The 19,534-nt window shown below is 38.1% G+C and overlaps 2 protein-coding genes across 4 annotated transcripts; both read left to right on the top strand.

The window, feature by feature from the left end:
- Positions 1 to 224: 224 nt before the first annotated feature.
- On the top strand, positions 225 to 5,368 carry LOC112281355 (uncharacterized). 3 transcript variants are annotated; one of them, XM_073533555.2, is made up of 3 exons: positions 225 to 432; positions 1,926 to 4,556; positions 4,681 to 5,368. In XM_073533555.2, exon 2 carries the CDS (start codon positions 2,330 to 2,332, stop codon positions 4,451 to 4,453), a length of 2,124 nt encoding a protein of 707 aa, XP_073389656.1. In that variant the 5' UTR covers positions 225 to 432; positions 1,926 to 2,329; the 3' UTR covers positions 4,454 to 4,556; positions 4,681 to 5,368. The 3 variants fall into 3 exon arrangements, with proteins under 3 accessions (XP_073389656.1, XP_024373532.1, XP_024373533.1); XM_024517764.3 differs by having other exon boundaries at positions 363 to 926; XM_024517765.3 differs by having other exon boundaries at positions 385 to 1,645.
- Positions 5,369 to 13,727: 8,359 nt separating this feature from the next.
- LOC112280856 (DNA sliding clamp PCNA) lies at positions 13,728 to 16,035 on the top strand. The gene is made up of 5 exons (XM_090249651.1): positions 13,728 to 13,846; positions 14,096 to 14,444; positions 14,958 to 15,110; positions 15,390 to 15,487; positions 15,617 to 16,035. The coding sequence occupies exons 2-5, from the start codon at positions 14,126 to 14,128 to the stop codon at positions 15,836 to 15,838; spliced, it is 792 nt and encodes a 263-aa protein (XP_090105777.1). The 5' UTR covers positions 13,728 to 13,846; positions 14,096 to 14,125; the 3' UTR covers positions 15,839 to 16,035.
- The last annotated feature ends 3,499 nt before the right edge of the window (positions 16,036 to 19,534 follow it).

Raw genomic sequence — 19,534 nt, 5'->3', positions numbered from 1 at the left:
TGACATGCACCCACATCATCACGGTCACAGGCTGGAAGCAGAGCTTGAAACCACGGGAGTAAAATGGATGGTGAGCGGCACCAAGCACGGCAGCGAATGTTCGTCGCTGCCACGCAGCCCCTCTTGAAATCCACAAAAGTTGTGGATTTCAGGAGGGTTTTTGTTATTACGTGAGGGGGAGAAGGCTAAGTGAAGAGTGAGAAGAGTTTCGTCTTAGAGTCGAGAGCCTGGCAGACGCTTGACCAATTCCACGTCTCGTCATGGCTGGGCCGTGGGCCTTCGCTATGGAGGGCCGAAGTTCTTTGCACCACCACAACAACAATAGCAGCAGCAGCAACAACAACAACGTCATCATCGTCGTCGTCATTCGCATTCCAACTCTTTCCTGTGGGATTAGCCTCCTCTGCTCCCTCGCCTCATAACCATAGCCGGGCACGCTCTACCACCTTCCACTCACCTGCCTGTCGTTTTGTGCCTTGGAACTTAGTTTGGTTTAGGATGGTTAAGACTCAGATGTGGGGAAGAGAGAATTGGGCTGTGTTTGATCGAGGCTGACAACAAAGTGCGAGTTTTGGTTTCAGAGTTGTTGCTAACCAGCTATTATCCTTGTTAGTGTTTCGAGAGAGAGAGCGTTAGAGTAGGAAGCGCGTGACTGTGATTGGAAGAGAAGGTGCCTTGAAAGGGATTTAGTTGTGCTTCCAACTTGTCGATAGACCGCAGTGACGATTGAGCGTTGAATCCAGCGAGACGATTGACTGGGTTGTCGAGGGGTTTCCATTGAAGTATGAGGGGAGGGATCCGCACTCGGCTGATGATTCTGTAACTGATGCGGGTGAGCTTTGAGGGATAATGCGAGTGCGGCTGAACCCCGGAGTATGATCTTCCACAGATCATGGATCTTTCGAAGGGTGAGGCGAATTAGAAACGTAAGTTGACCGTCTGATCACAGCGATTTCAGTGCTTCTCTCTTGCTGCCTTCTGTTGATCACGCCCCGTGTTTGCCCCCTCAACCAGGGTGCCAATCTCCTGGCGTCATATCTTCATTAGCTAATCCTGGGTGTCGTCATGGCCGTCTAGTTTTGTGTGGAAGATTTTTTGAGGATGCAATTCAGTTGCAGTATGGACAAGTATGAGCCGTGCCGTGGATAGAGTTTCCGCGAATAGTCTTCAGATCGGCACTCTGGGTCATGCGAATGAGAGTTTTAGAATGCAGAACCAAAGGATCAAGTACTAGGCCCTCCTTGCCCATACTTACGTAGGGATTTTTCTGGAGTGCAATGCTTTCCAGTTAATCTTAGCCTGACAATCTGTGCCTTGAATCTAGTTTTTTTTATTTGCTGGCAGCAGGATTAGGTCACAAAGCTTTGCTGTCTGATTTCTAGCACCATGGCCGATGGTTTCTGATGTTCCTCGTTGTGTCAGTTTGAAACGGATAGCGTTTACGGGACAGGGATCCTTCGTCCCTCTCCTCCCTTTGTATAGTGTCTTGGCTTAGGATGTATCTGTGGTTTGTGCTGGGCAGTAGCACTGTTGTGTGAACAGAACGCTTTCCCAGTACTTTTACACGCGTTTCAGTTAGTGCCAGTCGATTCACGGAATTTTATGGCATTTAGGTTTGGAGCATATCTGACACTTGGATGGTCAAGTGAGCATGACTTGAACACTCTCTTCCAGCTGGGATATGTGCTCATACAGTTAGGAGATTGTTTCCTACCTCTTAATGGTTTAGATTCAATGTTTTATCGTGCAGATTCCAGAATGTCTTATTGGAGTTTTCAGTTTTTTACCCGACTAATTTTGTGTTATGTCTCTGCTTCGATTCAACCGTAACACAGTGTGGCAATTGTTTTAGTGAGCTATCACTAGTTCTACAGGCCACTCCGGAACATACTGACTCTGTGGGATTGCCTTCTTTTGCCTTGCAGTGAAATGGACATTCACTCGAGTGGCAACATTTGATGCAATAAGGTGCTGGGAGAATCGTATGCACCAGTAAAAAAGGAAATGTCCTGCTTGAACAATCCAACGGGGTGAGCAACTGCTTACCCCAAGCATGATCGATCAACCGTAACCGAATGTTCAATGCATCATTCAAGTCCCTACAATATGTCATTGCGAATGAAATCGAAGCCAAACCAGGTCACGAAGATGGTCATAATTAAGGAGAGAGGATCTGCAAGGCAAGTAGAATTGCTAAGCATTGAAAGTAGTCACAGATGCTTTGTGCGCAGCGACTGTAGCTTCAAGTTCGACGCTTCTGACGACGAATGACACCTAAATGAAGGCGCAAGTATTGTAGAACCTGGAGGAACTCAGGGAAAACTTCAAAATGAGTCGAGAAAGTCAGTATCCGAGTAGCAAGCCAAGCCTAATGGCAGAGAGCATGCTCCACACAATGACGAGGGCGTGTATCCTCGATTATGGGTTGCACCTGTTGGACGACTCCAAAATGCATTTGCAGGGGATCCTCAAGAGCGAGTTGTTTAGCAGGCAGTATTCAATAAGCAAAGACAGGGCGATTGGAACAGATGGGCAGAGCGCTGGGTCAATGCTAGATAAAGCAATGGCCAGCAGCAGAGAGGATTCAGATCCTTTTGGATTTGATGACTACAACGGGGAGGAGTTGGATTACATCGAGGAGCTACCATTGGGGGATGATTTTGAAGCTTATGAGGACAATCAGTCGGAGGCATGGCCACCGCCGTTGAACTCCGAGCGGGATTTGCAGCTGCTGCGCCCCCCTGCAAGGTTGGAAGCGATGAAATCCGGGGAGCGGGAGTGGGTTCACAAACTGTACGCCGCTATGAATGACTGTCTTTTCCTGTGCAGTCGTCTGGAAAATGCGCATAATCAGGTGACGATCTACCACTCGCAAGTGTCATACCTCACCAAGTGCTACTTTATGGCGGAGGAGAATTTCCAGCGCTACCAGACGAAGATTATGCGAGCCGTGGAGCATCCGAACTGGGCGTTTGAGCAGAGCTTTCGGATCGGCTCCGAAGCGATGTCGTTCTTTATCGACTCTCTTGTTCAGCTCCGACACGTCATGCACGACGGGGAGATGCTCGTGAAGCTGTGCTGCCGCCAAGACTGGTGGCGCATGGCGCTCACTCTCCCTTGCATTGGCCCCGACTTCCCCCGTTTTAGGTCAATGTCGCCTTTTGCGTTCAACATCCGGGAGTTTGTGTGGAGCCTCAACGTTGTGGAGTTTGCCTTCCATATCTGGCGCAACGGCTCCAGCATTCATACGACTTCGCTTCTGAGCTCTGCATTCAGCCACTGGGCTACTGAGGAGCGGCATATCCGTTACACCCATCTCTACTCGTTGAAGGCGGACGAGGAAAGAGAGGCGAGCGACAAGAAGACGATGTGCTTGACGCTGAGATACATTGTGAATGCGACCTGGTACAACCCTATAGAGGAGGAGCCGGATCGTTATGTCTTCGAAGTTTTGATTTTAAAGCTGGAGGGGCCAGAGCCGTCACCGAACCTTGCCCCGGACTCGTTTTGGATCGATCAATATCAGCTAGAGCTTCACGACACGATCGGCCAGGGGAGCTTAGGGGTGGTCTTGAAGTGCAAGTGGTTTGGGGAGCCCGTGGCAGTGAAGGTGCTCACCGGGGAGATTGATCCCGTAGTTCTGGAATATGAGGCGGCGCTCGTTGCTGGAGTTCAGCACCCGAACATTGTGAAGCTGATCGGGTGCGCATACAATCAGGAACGAAGAGCTGCCATGTTTGTGATGGAAGTCGTGGGGAGGGATCTTCGTACGCTTATCGACCAAAGGTGCACGAATTCCCAAGGCAGCTCTCAGCCCTTCTCCCTTCTTCAGTCGGTCGACATCATGCTCCAGATCGCGGAGGCCCTCCAATACTTGAAAGACTGCAAGCTTATGCACCGCGACATACGCGCACGCAAAGTGCTCATCACGGTATGCGAAACCGGGGACGCGTCCGCTCCAACGTGGGAGTATTTTCACGTCAAGCTCGCGGACGTGGGGCTAGCGAAATTCAAGCTCGAAATGCTGCTGGCGAGCTCGTTTCAAACCGACGCTTGTCGGTGGCGTGCTCCTGAGGTCTTCCGCGACGAGCAAATGGTTACCAAATACACCTGGTCTGCAGACGTCTACAGCTTCGCCATGACTTGTTATGAAGTCCTCACTGGGGAAATACCTTTTCAAGGCGTCCCTCTCGCCGAGGTCTACCAGAAAGTGAAAGCTGGACAGCGTCCAGAGCTTCCTCCTCACTGTCCACCCTACCTTGCAAAATACCTGGCCAAGTGCTGGGCGGGTAATCCTAACGAGCGTCCCGAGTTCTCCGAGATTTGCGAACGACTTCGCCAATGGAAGTGCATGCTTCTCCTTCGGCGATCCGTTCCCGCAGTCCCTCCTGCTACATCGTTAGAAACAGTTACCTGCACTGGCAACATCATCGGCGAGCCCTGGGAGTCATGACGCGCTGTTGTGCACTCTCTCTTCAAGCTTCTCTATGCTTAGCTTGAGTTCAAAGATGAGGGCTTTTTGTTCTGAATCTTCCATGCCAGACTGTCATTACTGGGTGCGTATCTTATGTTCTCTGGCTCTCTTTTCACTGAGATTTCCTGCTGCAAATGTGCCCATGTACAAGTTTATCGTTTGGTAGACTGTCCCTTATGCTTGAAGTGTTGTTTTGTCATCGACAGATTGGTAGGTGACTATGGCTGAAGTAGCAAGAAGGCTGTTACTCAGGAATAGGGTTAAGCAGTAGTGGTGGCAATAGAGACATGCGTTAGCTGGCTCTTGTTGCCCTCAGCAGGTGATGGTTTCGGAGAAACAATGGAAGGACATTTGGAAGTTGAAGCTGCAATTTGCTGAGGTTCGAGTTTGCTGCGCTGAGGTGGGTCGTTGCAAAGCTTGATGCTTTGTCCTTTTCCCCTATAAAATTTATCTCCCTGCAAGTGGCACATGGACAGCTCACGGCACCACATTGACTTCTGCCGAGCTTCAGCTGCTGTTTAAAGCAGACGTGAATGATCACTGCGGAGGATCACTTTCCATTGCCAGGGGAGAATCTTTTGTGCTTTGGAGGACTTTCGAAAATAACACGGTTGATGTTGAGGTTACAGTTGCAAACAATTGTATCCAATGTCTGAAGGCAACTGCTTTTACAACCCGACGATGCCTCAATCGTTAAAGTAGGTCAAACATCTGACGAGAAAGAGACGCACATCTTCCCAAATGAAGAATTCATGCCGAGTGGTGATCTTGTGTCACCATCATGGGCAAGCTGCATAGTAATCCTCACACATTGTAAGGTACTGTAACTTCTCTATTCTGAAGTTGATGTAAGAGTGCTCAATTTAAAGACACCACTAAAGGGATCTGTCTCGAGACGTTCTTGTAAGATTGCATGTACAAATCACATTTTATCCCAAATTCACAGCTCGAAGTAAATCGCTTTCAGATAAGTTTTTTACAACCTAACTAGACTCAGTTCATCAACGCTTCCACCTCAAAAGCCTGTGATCCATCCCAGTGCAAGTTATTGGACTCTGCTGCGTCCTCAAGGCTCTTGCATGTTCGAAAAATATAACTTTATAATACTTCCAAACATCTGTGTAGACATCGTCATCAAAGTTTCTCAAACCATATATACAAAAAGGATGTAGTTAGAATTTGGAAGAATTATTTATTGCAACATGATTTAGTGTGATTACTTACCAGAATTATTATTCACGTATGGCTTGGAGAACGTAGTGTTAGTTAATTTACTTTTTATTGCCATTATCAACCATATGAGTATTTCTATTGTCAACTTCATTCTCATACCCCATCAGTACAAATTTACTGGGAGTCAATTTTTTGCTCCATAGGATTTATTAGAATGTGGATTTTTTTGTCAACATTGATAATATAGCCACTGTATCAAAGTCATTTCTCTTTAATATGCATAAGGAATTTGTAACTTAGAAATTAACTAACTGTTAATAAATATCTTAGTTATGATAATTATGATTATCTATTATTTGTTATTTAGTACATGTTTTAATCTCAATTTTGGTCTCATTTTAGTTTTAATTTTCTTCATAAAAATATTTTTGGCTATTATGATGTAGTGAATTGAAAAATTGAGATATTGAGCGCCATTTTATTTTTTCATAGATTTGTATTATTCAGTTGCATTTTTGGAAAAGATAAAGGTTGTGAAAGAATTTCAAAAAAATAAGTAGTCTAAGTGTAGACACAAAACAGTACAAAAGATTGTATTGGGCCCTAGGCAAAAGATTTTTACTCGACAGATTGTATCTACATCTAAAATGTGTATGTTGTTTCTATAAAAGTGTTAATAATAACTACATGTCAAAAGAGGAGGAAGTAAGTGGTGTCTATACTGACCCAATATGTGTGATGACTTAATGCTTTACTTTCTAATATTTAATTTCCGCAAGCCATGCATATCTATAATTAATATTTATCTCAATGTGATACTTGATTAGAAGCTGTTGTTCAGTATTAAAATAATTAGCTTCTTGATGTGGAGCTTCTAATTATTATAATAATGAACAAATATATAATTGTATATTTGTATTGAAAGTTCTTTTAACAGCATCTATGTTTTTGTTGTCTTGTTTAAAAATACTTTTATCATGGACACATTGCTTTTCATTTGCTTTTAAATTTAAATTTATTTTCTTTTGTAAAAGATCCAAGTGTTTTTTTAATGTCAAAGTGGATTTTCCATTTAGACCAAGAATAGCTTCTTTTTTTAAGACCAAGTAAGTTCCCTTGTATTCTACATTTTTTTATTACATCTCCCCTAGTTTAGAAGATTAAATATTTTCAAGTTGCTACTTCTTATTTACAAGTCCTTTTTTTTTGGTAGCTACTTGATCATTACTAGAACAATTATTATATTGTATTACCAAATATTGTAAGTGTCAATATTTATATTTTTCAATTTATTTATATGTTTAAAGAAAAAAATATTTGTAAATACACAAGTATTAGATTTCTGTTTAAATTTTCATGCATTTTCTAATGATGGCATGAATTTCTTTAATTTATTCAGTCTACATTTTTTGTGTTGATGCTTGCTTAAGTTTTTCTTTGTGGAAGTTTGTTTTATCTTTTTCAAATTTCTTTAATGTTAAAAAATAGAATAGAAGATATCATGCTAATTATTTTGAATGTATATATATATATATATATATATATATATATTTATTAATAATCCATCCAATCTGATAGAAATAATTTGATTTTTGTAAAAGATTGTTGGATGTTCTCTAGTGGTTTGTATTAATAAGCATTTCATCATCTACCTCAAAGTAGACATCCTTCATGTGCTTTTTTTCTTGCTTCTTGTGATTTAGTAAGGCATTTTTTATAAATTTTTTTTATTGCATCGAAGATTTATCCTCTCTTAGCTCTCTATTCTATTCTTTTAATATAAAGACTACCAATGTAAATTTATTCTATAATTCAGTGTTAATAAGATCTTTTGATCTAATTCCATTGAAAATTTATGCTAATTTGAATACAGAAAATTATAATAATACAAAAAATATATATAATTATTGAATTTAATTATTTTAAATAAGCTTTCAAAAAATCAATTGTCAAAGAATAACAAAATTATCACATCTATAGTAATTTGCATCACATCTATAGTAATTTGCATCACATCTTGCAATGACAATATATATACATTAATCATATTAACTATATAAGAAGACAATTACTAACTAAAAAAAGAAAAAAGAAAAATTCCACTTATTGTTAGTATATATTTATAACATAAGTGCTAGCACTTCTTAGTTTTTTTTTATACCAATGTTAGTGCTAACAAACATGTTTGTTATATATTCTATTATAAGAAGAAAAAAAATCAAAAAGCAATTTTTTCTTATGATTTTTTTTTTTTTTTTTTTTTTTTTTTACGTAATATTCAAATACAATACATTGCAACAACGTTTTATGAAATAATATGATGCAACAACGTTTTATTGGTTATTTTTTGCAATATTATTCATAAATTACACCTCATTTGCTTTTGTATTGTAAAAGTGGTCCATTTTTTCTACCTTCAAACCAACACATCAATTCTAAAATTTTCTAAAAATTAACTAGTTGTAAGCCATTATCTTTTGCATAAATAACTCAAGCCAATATTAGATTTTTCATAGATACTTTTCATATACATATATAATTTTACAAAATTATTATTAAAATTTCCCAAGAATGTTGTGTATTTTATGAAGTATTTTTCGAAATAAATATTTGATTTGAATTTATACTATATCAAAATGGACTAATAAGACTATAATTATACAAGAATTACATCTTTATCTTCTAACAAGCTTACACTCAGTAGCATCTTTTGAAGCTGACTTCAGCAGGATGCCTAAACTATTGCCCAATACACTTGCACTCTTTTTTCTTACCTCAATTTATTTGTGGATGACTTTTCGAAGTGTGATATCAACATCTACTACTCTTCTTGTTTCAACAAATTTTGATGAAATTGCATTATTGCAAGACTTCAGAAACATCTTTGAGTATGCATTAGTGCCCGATGAATATTATAATTTTGACTTAATTTTTTTTAATAATAATTCACATTAAAAATAAAGTTCACCATTATCAATTCACATTGTAAAAAATACAGTTCACCATTATCAATTCTTCGAATAATTGACCATACAATGTTAAGAGTCGCAAGTTTGATGCAAATAATGACCGAAAAATGATCAAACATGGATCTACATTTAACGCAGTAGCTTTATCCTGCAGCAAAGAGGGACGGGAAGAAATGTTGCAACTGAAAGTGGAGCGTCAACTCCATCAATTGTGTGAGGTTTGTAAACTTGCATGCGAAGCACAAGAGAAGATGATGTGGGTCACACTCTCACAGAGCATCAGAACGACCTCAGTGAAAACAATATAGCCTGCTATTCGGGAATGTCATGATATTAGGTTTCCTGAGGCTTGGAATGGATCTACTCCGGCAGCTTGGCGGTGCAAAAGTGGTGATATATTCGATGCCGAAGGTGGCCTCAGTTAAACGGTGAAACGGAGCACACTAGCTAGACATAAGATATTAAGAAAACCTATGTATATATCTATTAAGAAAACCTATGAGGCCACCTTCGGCATCGAATATATCACCACTTTTGCACCGCCAAGCTGCCGGAGTAGATCCATTCCAAGCCTCAGGAAACTGGGCATGCGGATGTACTGCAGGTACTGTGCCAGGCGTCGATCACTCTCTCGCAAAATGCAGTAACACATGAGCTCCACGGGACCATCTTCACCAATCTGCGTGATCGTCGCAGTCAACTGCTGGCTAGACGATACTACTGAGCTCGAGCAGCAGCATTCACCCCATGACCGGACCATGACTTTTGTACACAGTCGGTTCAACACCCTCATGATGTGAATTGCAGTGACTAGACCTGGCGTGGGAGATATCATGAGCAACGTATGCATTCGAGGATGCAAGCTTCGAACTAGCTGGCACTCTGTCGACGAGATGAAGATCACGACGGCGTTGAACCTGAGAGTGCTTGTAGGCATTGTTTTCTTTTTATCTTGTTAAGCTGTTGGTTCCGTTTGTATTGGATCGATGTTGAGACCATTGTCAGTTGGTGAAAGTCGGCTAGTCAAGGGGGTCCGCTAACGGTGGAAAGTTGAAAGAGCTGGACTAACTCACTTTCAAGAGTATGAATACTGTGGTACATCCGAGAGCAGCAGCTACGGCCGTTCTAACACACGCATCTGGGGACCAGGTCAGAGCCAAAGCTTACCCAGTGGAAGAAGACAAAGTTGCTCCGTCTGATCAAGTCTTGGTTACTTGCTGTGGTGAAGCCATAATGTTTGCCACCGCTCCCCTACTGCCTCATCCAGTAGATCTTTAGCTGGACCTGAAATTCTCCATGTCGACGGAACTGGTGCCAGATCCGATCAATGGACTGAGTCGCGGTGCGGCCAGTGAGTGAAGGCTGCTTTATGAGTCTACTGCAAGAAAACTAGAAGCCCAACGCTTCCCAATCTCATGGTGGAGATAAAAACTGGAAGCATGCCAGTTCGACATGGTCACATGATTGCTTCCAAGGTTTACAGTTGGCTCAGAAAGAAAACAATATATATATATATATATAGATATATTTACATATTTTGGTGTGGATTTGTCTAGCTTGAAACATTGTGCTTTTAGTGAAGGATTACAATTGAAAATGGCTAATTAGAATGAAATGTCACAAAACTATGATTTAGTTCTTAGTATGAAAGAATTGTGCATAAAGGTTTAATTCTTCTTAGGACTTAAGTAGAAAAGAACTGACGTTCTTATTTTTCTTTAGTTGGTCTTTCAATCGATTTCAATCCTTTGTTTAGATCTGATTTGCTTTGGTCATGGTAGATGAATCAGTTCTTTCACCAAGAACATGAGGATAATGAACTACTCTACACTAAGATCCAAGGTCAACTAGAACGAATAAATGATTAAATCTATTTCTTCCATTTAAAAAAAATATTGAGATCAGTTCTCTAATGTCTTTTACACCGAAACTCTAGGCTGTAATTGAAGAATTTTATTTCTATGTAAATTTTATAAATCCTTTAACTCTGCAAATAAGATTTGGCATGATTCCGAAGCTAATAAAAGAATGTTATGTTAAGTTCTTCCAAGCCATCTTGAACAGAAGAGTCATTCTTGGATTTGTGGCTAAGTCAACTATTAAAAAAATCAAAACTTCAAGTTTAGATTGCATAATATGATTATTGTAATAAAGTTGGCTACAAACTTGCTTGTTCTCAATTCTCAGTGTGAAGTAACCAAGAATTAGAGAGCCTTAACCCCCATCTATGATATAGGTCCTAGAGGACCCAACCTTTGAAGCTTTCTTCTTCATTAAAGGTTTCTTTTATCATTTTCTGATAGATAGTTTGACCCAACTACCAGCTGCTTTTTCTCCTTGCATGTGCACGTTGTATCTGCTGTCACTATTACTCAACAACATATGGTATCATCCATGTAAAGTCCGAAGTTATACTTCTTGAGGTCTGGGTTTATTTCTGTTGGAAAAAAAGAGACGTAAACAAACATTGCATATTAAAAAATAAGACAAGTAAAAATTGTTAAAACAGTGCAAAATGTAGAATCCTACAACCAAAAGCAATAAGCACACGAGATACATAGTTACGAAGTGTACATCAAAGTACCACAATGTTCTATTTCAACACAAACAGAAGTTCAATGAATTCTGTTTGTTTATTTCTTGATCTTTTCCCTTGTTTTTCTTAAAGTACAACAAGCAGATAATCTTTACAAGTTTTTTTACAACTACAATTTTTCTTTCACATACTTCAAAGTGAAAAATCTTACTCAATGCTGAGTATTCCTTCAAAAGAAAACAGCGAGATAGACAAAAGGTAAAAGGCCGCACTAGATTTTCAAACGAGCACGCGTCGGCGCCGAGGACGATAAATGCCGTGTTCAGTTCAGCGTTAGATGGGCCTGTCCACCCCACTTCCTGAAGGAGTCTTTGTTTCCCTCGGAACTGCTTTAACAAAAAAAAAATGGGTTTTACGCGTGAGACGGTGCTTGGTAGTGCAGCGGTTCTTTCTATTTTGCCCTCCAGTTTGCGGTCATTTTGGAAGATGGCCGGCAGTGTGTGCCGTCCTGCGTCAAGTTTCATCAGTGTTTTCCGGATTGTGCAGTTCTTCTCACATCTGAAGGCTGCGATGAAGCTTTTCAGATGAAGCTTAACTGAAAAATGCCCTGTGTCAGCTTTCATTATCTCATGAGCTGGCTCTGATTCAAGAGAGTATGTGGACCTAACTGCGAATGTTTTGTTTTGTTTTGTTTTGTTTCGTCTTTGACTGCTCCGGAATCATCCCAGAAAAGTTGGGAATATGGCCGTTGTGGTTGTTATTCAACATAGACCGCCACCCACACGTGAGCATGATCTGGTACTGAGTTCGGTTTCTGCTCCCTCTAGAGCTAGAAATCAACTGTTCTGGCATAAGAGCTTAAGCTGTGCTGAAGTTTAGGTCGTGCTGCACTCATACGGTGGATTGTGATAAAAACATCGACCATGATATGCTGTTGGCCATTGTCAGGATGACCTTGGAGGGTAAAAGCTCCTAAGGGTCGGGATATCCATTACGGAACTGTTATAATGTCAAGTGACTGGTCTCACTTCATAGGGTGTTCAATGTTTCAGAGTCCACAAGCAAAACGACAATTGGCTTTCAGGTGAGCTTCAGGAGGGTAAGCATTTATTAGAGATCACCGTATCAAATACACCGCTACATTTGCCCAGGCAGTGAGTAGAGCAATGTTTATCTCGACCCATGAAGATGCCGTGGTTGTTCACCCTGGATTCAACACCATTTCCCTTTTCGTTTTCGGCAAATCTGTTGTGCTCCAGCGCCATGAGTCAAAGAAGCCCTTGAAAGTATTCGCTATTTTTCCAGCACAAGTAAATGTATGCTACATCTCTCAGGTTTTCATTCTAATCCAACAAAATCCAGTTCCATCTATTTCATATGAGGTAGTTTATACAATACGAATTTGTCATTAGTTCCATGACATATTTCAGGAATGAGCAGCTGTTTAAGGTTTATTTGTAAAATATATATAATTTTTTTTACTATGAATATGAAAATTTTAAAATAAAAATAAAAAATATAATTACTTATTATAAATCTAAAATAGACTTAAATATAAAATATTTTATTTTTAAAAAACATATATACATAAATAGTATGGTTTTATGAGGACCTTGAGAGGATTGGATGGCTAAGCTTTTAATATAGGAGTGATGATTAGTAAAGATATCAATTCAACACTGATAAAATACTCTTAGAAATAAAGATAAAGGGTTATGTCTTTGTTATATATAAATCTTGTCTTTAAAGATGTAACAATTACTTAGGATTTAGATACATGAGATTTCTTCTTATAGTATAATACACAAGGATGGAGTCAACTCAATATGTAGATTTGACTAGATCAATTTAATGAAAAGTTAAAACTCCAAAGGCTTAAGTAAGATGACTACAATTTTCATATTATAAAGTAACTTTCAACCATATATTAGATAATTTTGAGCAATACCAAGTCAATGCCTGGGAAAAAATGTCCAATAACACCATCAAATTTTAATTTAAAATAAGAACTTTATTTTTAAAATTTAATAAATATGGTGTAAAAGAAGAATTGTGCTATGTAATTTTAAAATTACAATTCAACACATCATATGTATTAGAGTATCAATAATGATATTATAAATGTTAAATATTTTTTTAAAAAAAGTACGTTATATAAAAGAAGAAAATATTTTTGATGAATTTTAAAATAAATAATTTTACGTATTATTTAATATAATAGAAAATTCAAAAGCACAAAAATTGCAGAACATCACACAATCGTCGACCTTCACCCAACATTTGCTGACGTGGGAGAGCAACCGACGTCAGAAGTTCAAATTTGAAGCGAACATAAAGGGAACGAAACAACACCCCGGGATGAAGATACCCTGCTTAAGTGTATACCCGGCAAGTAGTTGCCAAATTTCCCGCCATCCAACGTCCTCTTCTGCCCTGGCAGGTGCCCAAAACCCTCTTCCCGCCCTTTTTGTTTTCCCACGCTGTCTCCTATCGTTTGTTCCTCATCCGCGTCGCCATTCCCCTGGATTCTCCTCACCCCCACGGTCGGACCCTTCATCTTCTCACTCCCTCGCTCCCATTTCTCTCTTCATCTATCTCTCGCTTTCCTCTCGTTTCTGCCCTCGCCGCATTCACTGCTCTGTGTTGCAGTTTAGCGGTGAGTTAGGTGCGTCGGCGTGGTCTGCTCTTTCGCCGGTAATGACTCTTAGTTGAGCTCGGCACTCTTTTCGCAGCCTTGATGTGGGTTTTGTTCTGATTTGTGATTAGTTTGGTGATGGGATCTTCGATGTTTGTGATGGGGCTGATGCCTCGATCTTGGCGATGTTTCACTGTATGTGAGTCTTAGGTTTTCTGGTATAATATGACTTTCTTTTTTTCTTTTTCCTTCCTTTTTCTTCAAATGGGGATGCTTTAGGTCTTACGAGGTTGAATGTGTTCTTTCAGGTTGTGGCGGAGTTAGTGAGGTAGGGAAACATGTTGGAGCTTAGGCTTGTGCAGGGAAGCCTGCTGAAGAAGGTCTTGGAAGCTATCAAGGATCTGGTAACCGATGCCAATTTTGATTGCTCCACGACGGGTTTCTCATTGCAAGCCATGGACTCCAGTCACGTCGCTTTGGTTGCGTTGCTCCTGAGATCCGAGGGCTTTGAGCATTATAGATGTGATCGCAACATTTCCATGGGCATGAACCTTACCAGCATGGCTAAGATGCTGAAGTGCGCTGGCAACGACGATATCATTACTATTAAGGCAGATGACGGCGGTGACTCTGTAACTTTCATGTTCGAGAGCCCAAGTGAGTTCCTTTTGCCTTGATCTTTTATCTGCCTCTAGCTTGGGCTTGGATTCTCTTTAAAAGTATGTAGATAGGACGCTGTAATGGTTGTCTTCTTCTACTCAACAGTTGTGTTGCGTATTTACCCTCCCCTAGGTGCAGTTTTAGAAGAGTTCCGGTCTTGGTTTTTCGTGCCTGTTCCATTTTTTTGGTGACTATCACGTCTTGTGACCCGCATGAGGTCTGCTTCATACCTTCAACAAATAGCTTCATACTCGAATTTACTGTTCTTTGAAGTATTGTGTAATTATCTGAAGTTTTAATGGTAGCTGGTTCTTCACTTGTCTGTTTGAATTATCCGTTGTGGGGCCTTCTCTTCGCATTCCGTCATCTTCCTGTCACTCATTTTTCAACAAAGCCCATGCATCTAGTCATTTCCCGATCCTAATGTGCTATTTTCTTTGATTTAAATGCATAACAACTGATTTTCTTTTTTCTTTTTCTTACGTTCTGTTATGAATTGAAATTTTACAGATCAAGAGAGAATCTCCGACTTTGAGATGAAGCTGATGGACATCGACAGCGAGCACTTAGGAATCCCCGAAACTGAGTACGAAGCAATCGTAAGGATGCCATCTGCAGAGTTTGCTCGTATTTGCAAGGATCTCAGCACCATCGGTGACACAGGTAGGTGTTTTTCTGGTGGTCATAGCACTCAAGCCACAGTTTCATCTATTGAACAAGATAGGGGGTGACTTTTGATTTGTTATGTTCTACATAGTAGCTTGGATTGTAATGCAACTCCACAGGCTCAATTCCTGGCGCTGCATATGTCGGCTTGTTGCAGAAATGAACTGTTTCCGCCTCATCGTCTCTTCTAGGGGCAGAAACTCGCACCGACTATTGCTGAATGCCCCAATCTTACTGTCTCTTAAACGGGAATTTGACTTATTTCTCTTTTTGCAGTTGTTATATCTGTGACCAAGGAAGGGGTGAAATTCTCTACTGGGGGAGACATTGGGAGTGCGAATATTATATGCAGACAGAATACATCCGTCGATAAGGTTAGTTTTGACTGCCGCATGTTTTCACGTTATCAACCTACTGCACTACAACTCGGTACTGTACAAGAGGAATTTAGATTAGTTCGGAATTTGATCATCTCATCCTTATTTGTTGTATTCGCCTTGCAGGAAGAGGAGAAGACTGTGGTTGAGATGCAAGAACCTGTTACTTTGACATTTGCTTTGCGCTACTTGAACTCTTTCACCAAAGCCACACCATTGTCTAGCACTGTCACCTTGAGCATGTCCAAAGAACTTCCTGTAGCTGTAGAATACAAAATTGCAGACATGGGTCACATCCGATTCTACCTCGCACCTAAGATCGAGGAAGACGAAGAGATGGCAAGCTAAAGTCACCTTTGGGTTGGAATCCACTTACGGGAAGACCTTAGGTTAGAAGTAGTAAAGCTGTAAAGGGGAGTAATTGTGATTTGGTTTCTTTGTTGTATCAGCCAGGTGGCTAAATCCTTGTCGTGATCATTTTGCTTCATGTTCATCACACTGAATCTTATATCAGGACCTGGCCATCACGAAGTGGTGTAAACGCACTCTAGGCTTCACTTGTAGCTTGGTTCTATCTTTGCAGCCCTATCTAGATGTGAGCAGAGCGCCCCTACTCCCGGGTTTCACTCCGTCGTTATTGTATATTTGAGGATGTGATTTTTGACATACACATGCAAACTACCAATGAATTGTCATTGACAACAAAAATACTGAAACTTGTGCTTGCATGTGACATACGAAGAATTCATGGAATGGATATCGACCAAGTTTTGTTGCATAAAAGTCATGTATAAGATTAAAATATTGGTTAATTTCCAGCCTGCATGTCATTGAGTCTGCTTGAAGTTCATGTCATGTACGACTCAATTCCAAAACTACCGCATTACACTGAGGTAGTGCAGAGTGAGGAATTGACATGCTGGACAGAGAGTCACATGTAGTACACGACTTATTTAAGACGGTTTTGTGTATGTCCATGACACCTACAGATCAAGAAGTACTTAATAACCATACCAAAAAACAGATAAGAGCAACTGTGAAAATAAGCAAAGAAGGATATTTAGTCACAACTTAACTTCCCAATGAAAGCTTAGGAGTAATTAAGTTGACCAAAAAGTATAGAAAATAACAAAATCACCTTAAACCTTATACCAATGTGAGTCCAAAACTGATTCAATAAACCTTGATATCAATACGAGTCCAAAACCAATTCAATTAATGTACAGCCAATCACAAATGTAAAGTGAATTACCTCGTTAAATAAGATAGTGATGTTTTATCACTATGGAGCAACTTACAGCAATTAACAATCTCTTATGGAGGTCATCACTTTCCACAGATAATTGTTTATTAATATAAAAAATAATAACAAGGATAATAGATTAATCACATATTAAAAAGACCAACAACTATATAATAACATATGAAAAAACAAAAGCAATAAATCACTTTAAGAACATGCTTCTATTTTTAAATTAGATGTTATTAATTTAATATATATATATATATATATATATATTTAGAAGATGTAGACAACTAATTAGTAAAATTAATTATTTATTAAACTACATTAAACCAATACATATAACATAAAAAGATTTTAAAAAATTTAAAAATTAAAATTTCACAATATACAAAACAATCAAAATTAAATATATAAAATCAACATAAAAATTAAAGAGAAATAAAAATACATAAGAATAAAAATTAATAAAGAAGAAATTATTTTTTTTTCTCAACAAAATCAAAGCAAAAAGAACAAGAACAAAAAAAACCACTTTACATCCATGGACACAATTAAAAGTAACTTTTTTGGGCAAATGCATCAAAATATAAGAATAAAATTTACTTCTTAATATAATTGGTAGTATAAATTAAAAAATAAAATCAATAAAAAGAAAAAAGAAAAAAGAATATATTTATATATATACATATATATTATCAAACAAATACTTATTGATAAACTTGTCACAATTTGTTTACAAGAATTTTACTTGATAAAAACAATCATGTAGATAATACTTATATCTTTCTATTGACATTAAAAAAAAAAAACACAAAATTTCAAAATTACTACATGTATGTTATGAATCTTATTTGAAAGATAACTTGCTTAAGTAGTCAAGGATTTAAGTCTCACTCAAGAAGACAAAGTAATATGTAAAGTACCTTAAATGAACCACAAGGCCTTAGTCTTATTTTTCTACCTATATCCAAGGTGCTACAAGCCATAGGAAACATATACACCTTTCTTCCTACTACTACTATTTTAGCTATTAGTCAATGATTTGCTTTAGCAAAATATTTTTTTTTATTACATGTATTGTGGAAAGAAAGATGCATATATCCTACATAGATTGTAGCACCTTGGATGTATGTAGAAGGATAAGACTAAGGCCTTGTGGTTCCTCTAGGACACCCTATCTACTACTTTGTGAGGCTTAGTGAAGCTCAAATCTTAAACTTCTTAATCAAGTTATTTTCAAAGTAAAATCCATATATTTAATATTTTATTTTATTATTATTTATCTCTAAACATTCATTATTTATTTATAATAGCTTAAAATCATATTTTTTGATATCATTAAGAAGGTAAAGATTTTTTTATTGATAAATCTACTTATATCTTTTATTTTTTATAATTTAGTAGGACTTAAGATTCATGATTATATTAATGCACTTGATTTTTTGATATATATATATATAATTTTATTTTATTTAATCTTTGTCTCATTTTTGAATTTTATAATTCTAAAGATCTAAGTAACTTACTCAAAAAGTTCTTAGTTTATAGAATATAATAACTTTTATTTGAATTTTAGAATTTTGACTTTCAACACACAAAAATATTTATATATTCGATTATATTATCAATTTTGAATAGGTATTTAAATTTATTTAAGTTTAGAATTTAGGTTTAGAATTTAAGATTTAGGTTTTAAATTTATTATCTAAGATTTAAGTTTAGAATTTAGAATTTAGGATTTAGGTTTAGACTTGAAGAGTTAAAATTTTAGTATTTAAAACTATATGGATATTTCTAATTTTTTAACTCCTTTATTTTTGAAGATTGTCTCTCTTATTTTTGGAATTTTTCTTGACCTTTATTTTTTTCAATCTATAATTCTAATAATATAAATAACTTGCTCTACAAGTTTTTAGTATAAAAGATATAACAACTTTAATTTTGATTTTAGGATTTTGACTTTTGTAAAAGAAGAGCTTTTAAAAGTTCTAAAAATACTATTGAATGCACATGAAGGTTCTCTATTTTGATTTTACCTTTAAATTGTTATAAAAATGTATAGATATGTGTCAAGGACAAGAATTCGATGAAAAACAATTCAGACAAGCGAGCCTTCACTCAAAGAGAGGTAACAAAATATATATAAACAAGTATATATATTGAAATAGAAACTGGAATGGCTATTGCCAAAAGACAAGAAAACTAGAGACCCTTGAAACTAGACTAGAAGCAAGAAAGGAGTTGACAAGAGTGAAGAAGCCTTCACTCTTGTCTCTATATATACTATCTAATTAGGAGCTACGTGGCGACGTTCTATAGGACCTCCAATATGTGTTGACTTTGTAGGACACATGCCTTGACTTACAAGGCAAGTTTTTCTACGTGTGGGCCACATAGTTAGCTTGATCTTCAAGCTAACAACATGTGTGGCACATGGCCAACTTATTGACCACGTTTTTAATCCAAAAAGTCAATTAAAGACACCTATGAAGTCAAAGCAACGTCTAGGAAGTTTCTAGGAAGCTTCTATATTAAATATTATAGAATTAACTTACTTTTATCTACTTTTACTTACTTCTACCTATTTCTATATGTAATTATTAGCTTACATGATTATGGCCGTGACATTACCCCCCTTTCTAGAGACGAGTTCCACGAGGAGCGGTCATCATATGTTGAGGAAATCTATGATGCGACGAATTGTATTTGCCACATACTTTGATCTCTGTTCTCTTCGAAGATGATTGATAGGGCCTCTCAACCATCGGTAGTGTCCCATACCACGGCGGGAAGACCAC

This window comes from Physcomitrium patens, chromosome 4 (genome assembly GCF_059467195.1).
Source record: "Physcomitrium patens ecotype Gransden chromosome 4, ASM5946719v1, whole genome shotgun sequence".
NCBI classification, from domain to species: domain Eukaryota; kingdom Viridiplantae; phylum Streptophyta; class Bryopsida; order Funariales; family Funariaceae; genus Physcomitrium; species Physcomitrium patens.
The sequence above is the reverse complement of the archived record's forward strand: the minus strand, read 5'-3'. Positions and strand labels throughout refer to the sequence as shown.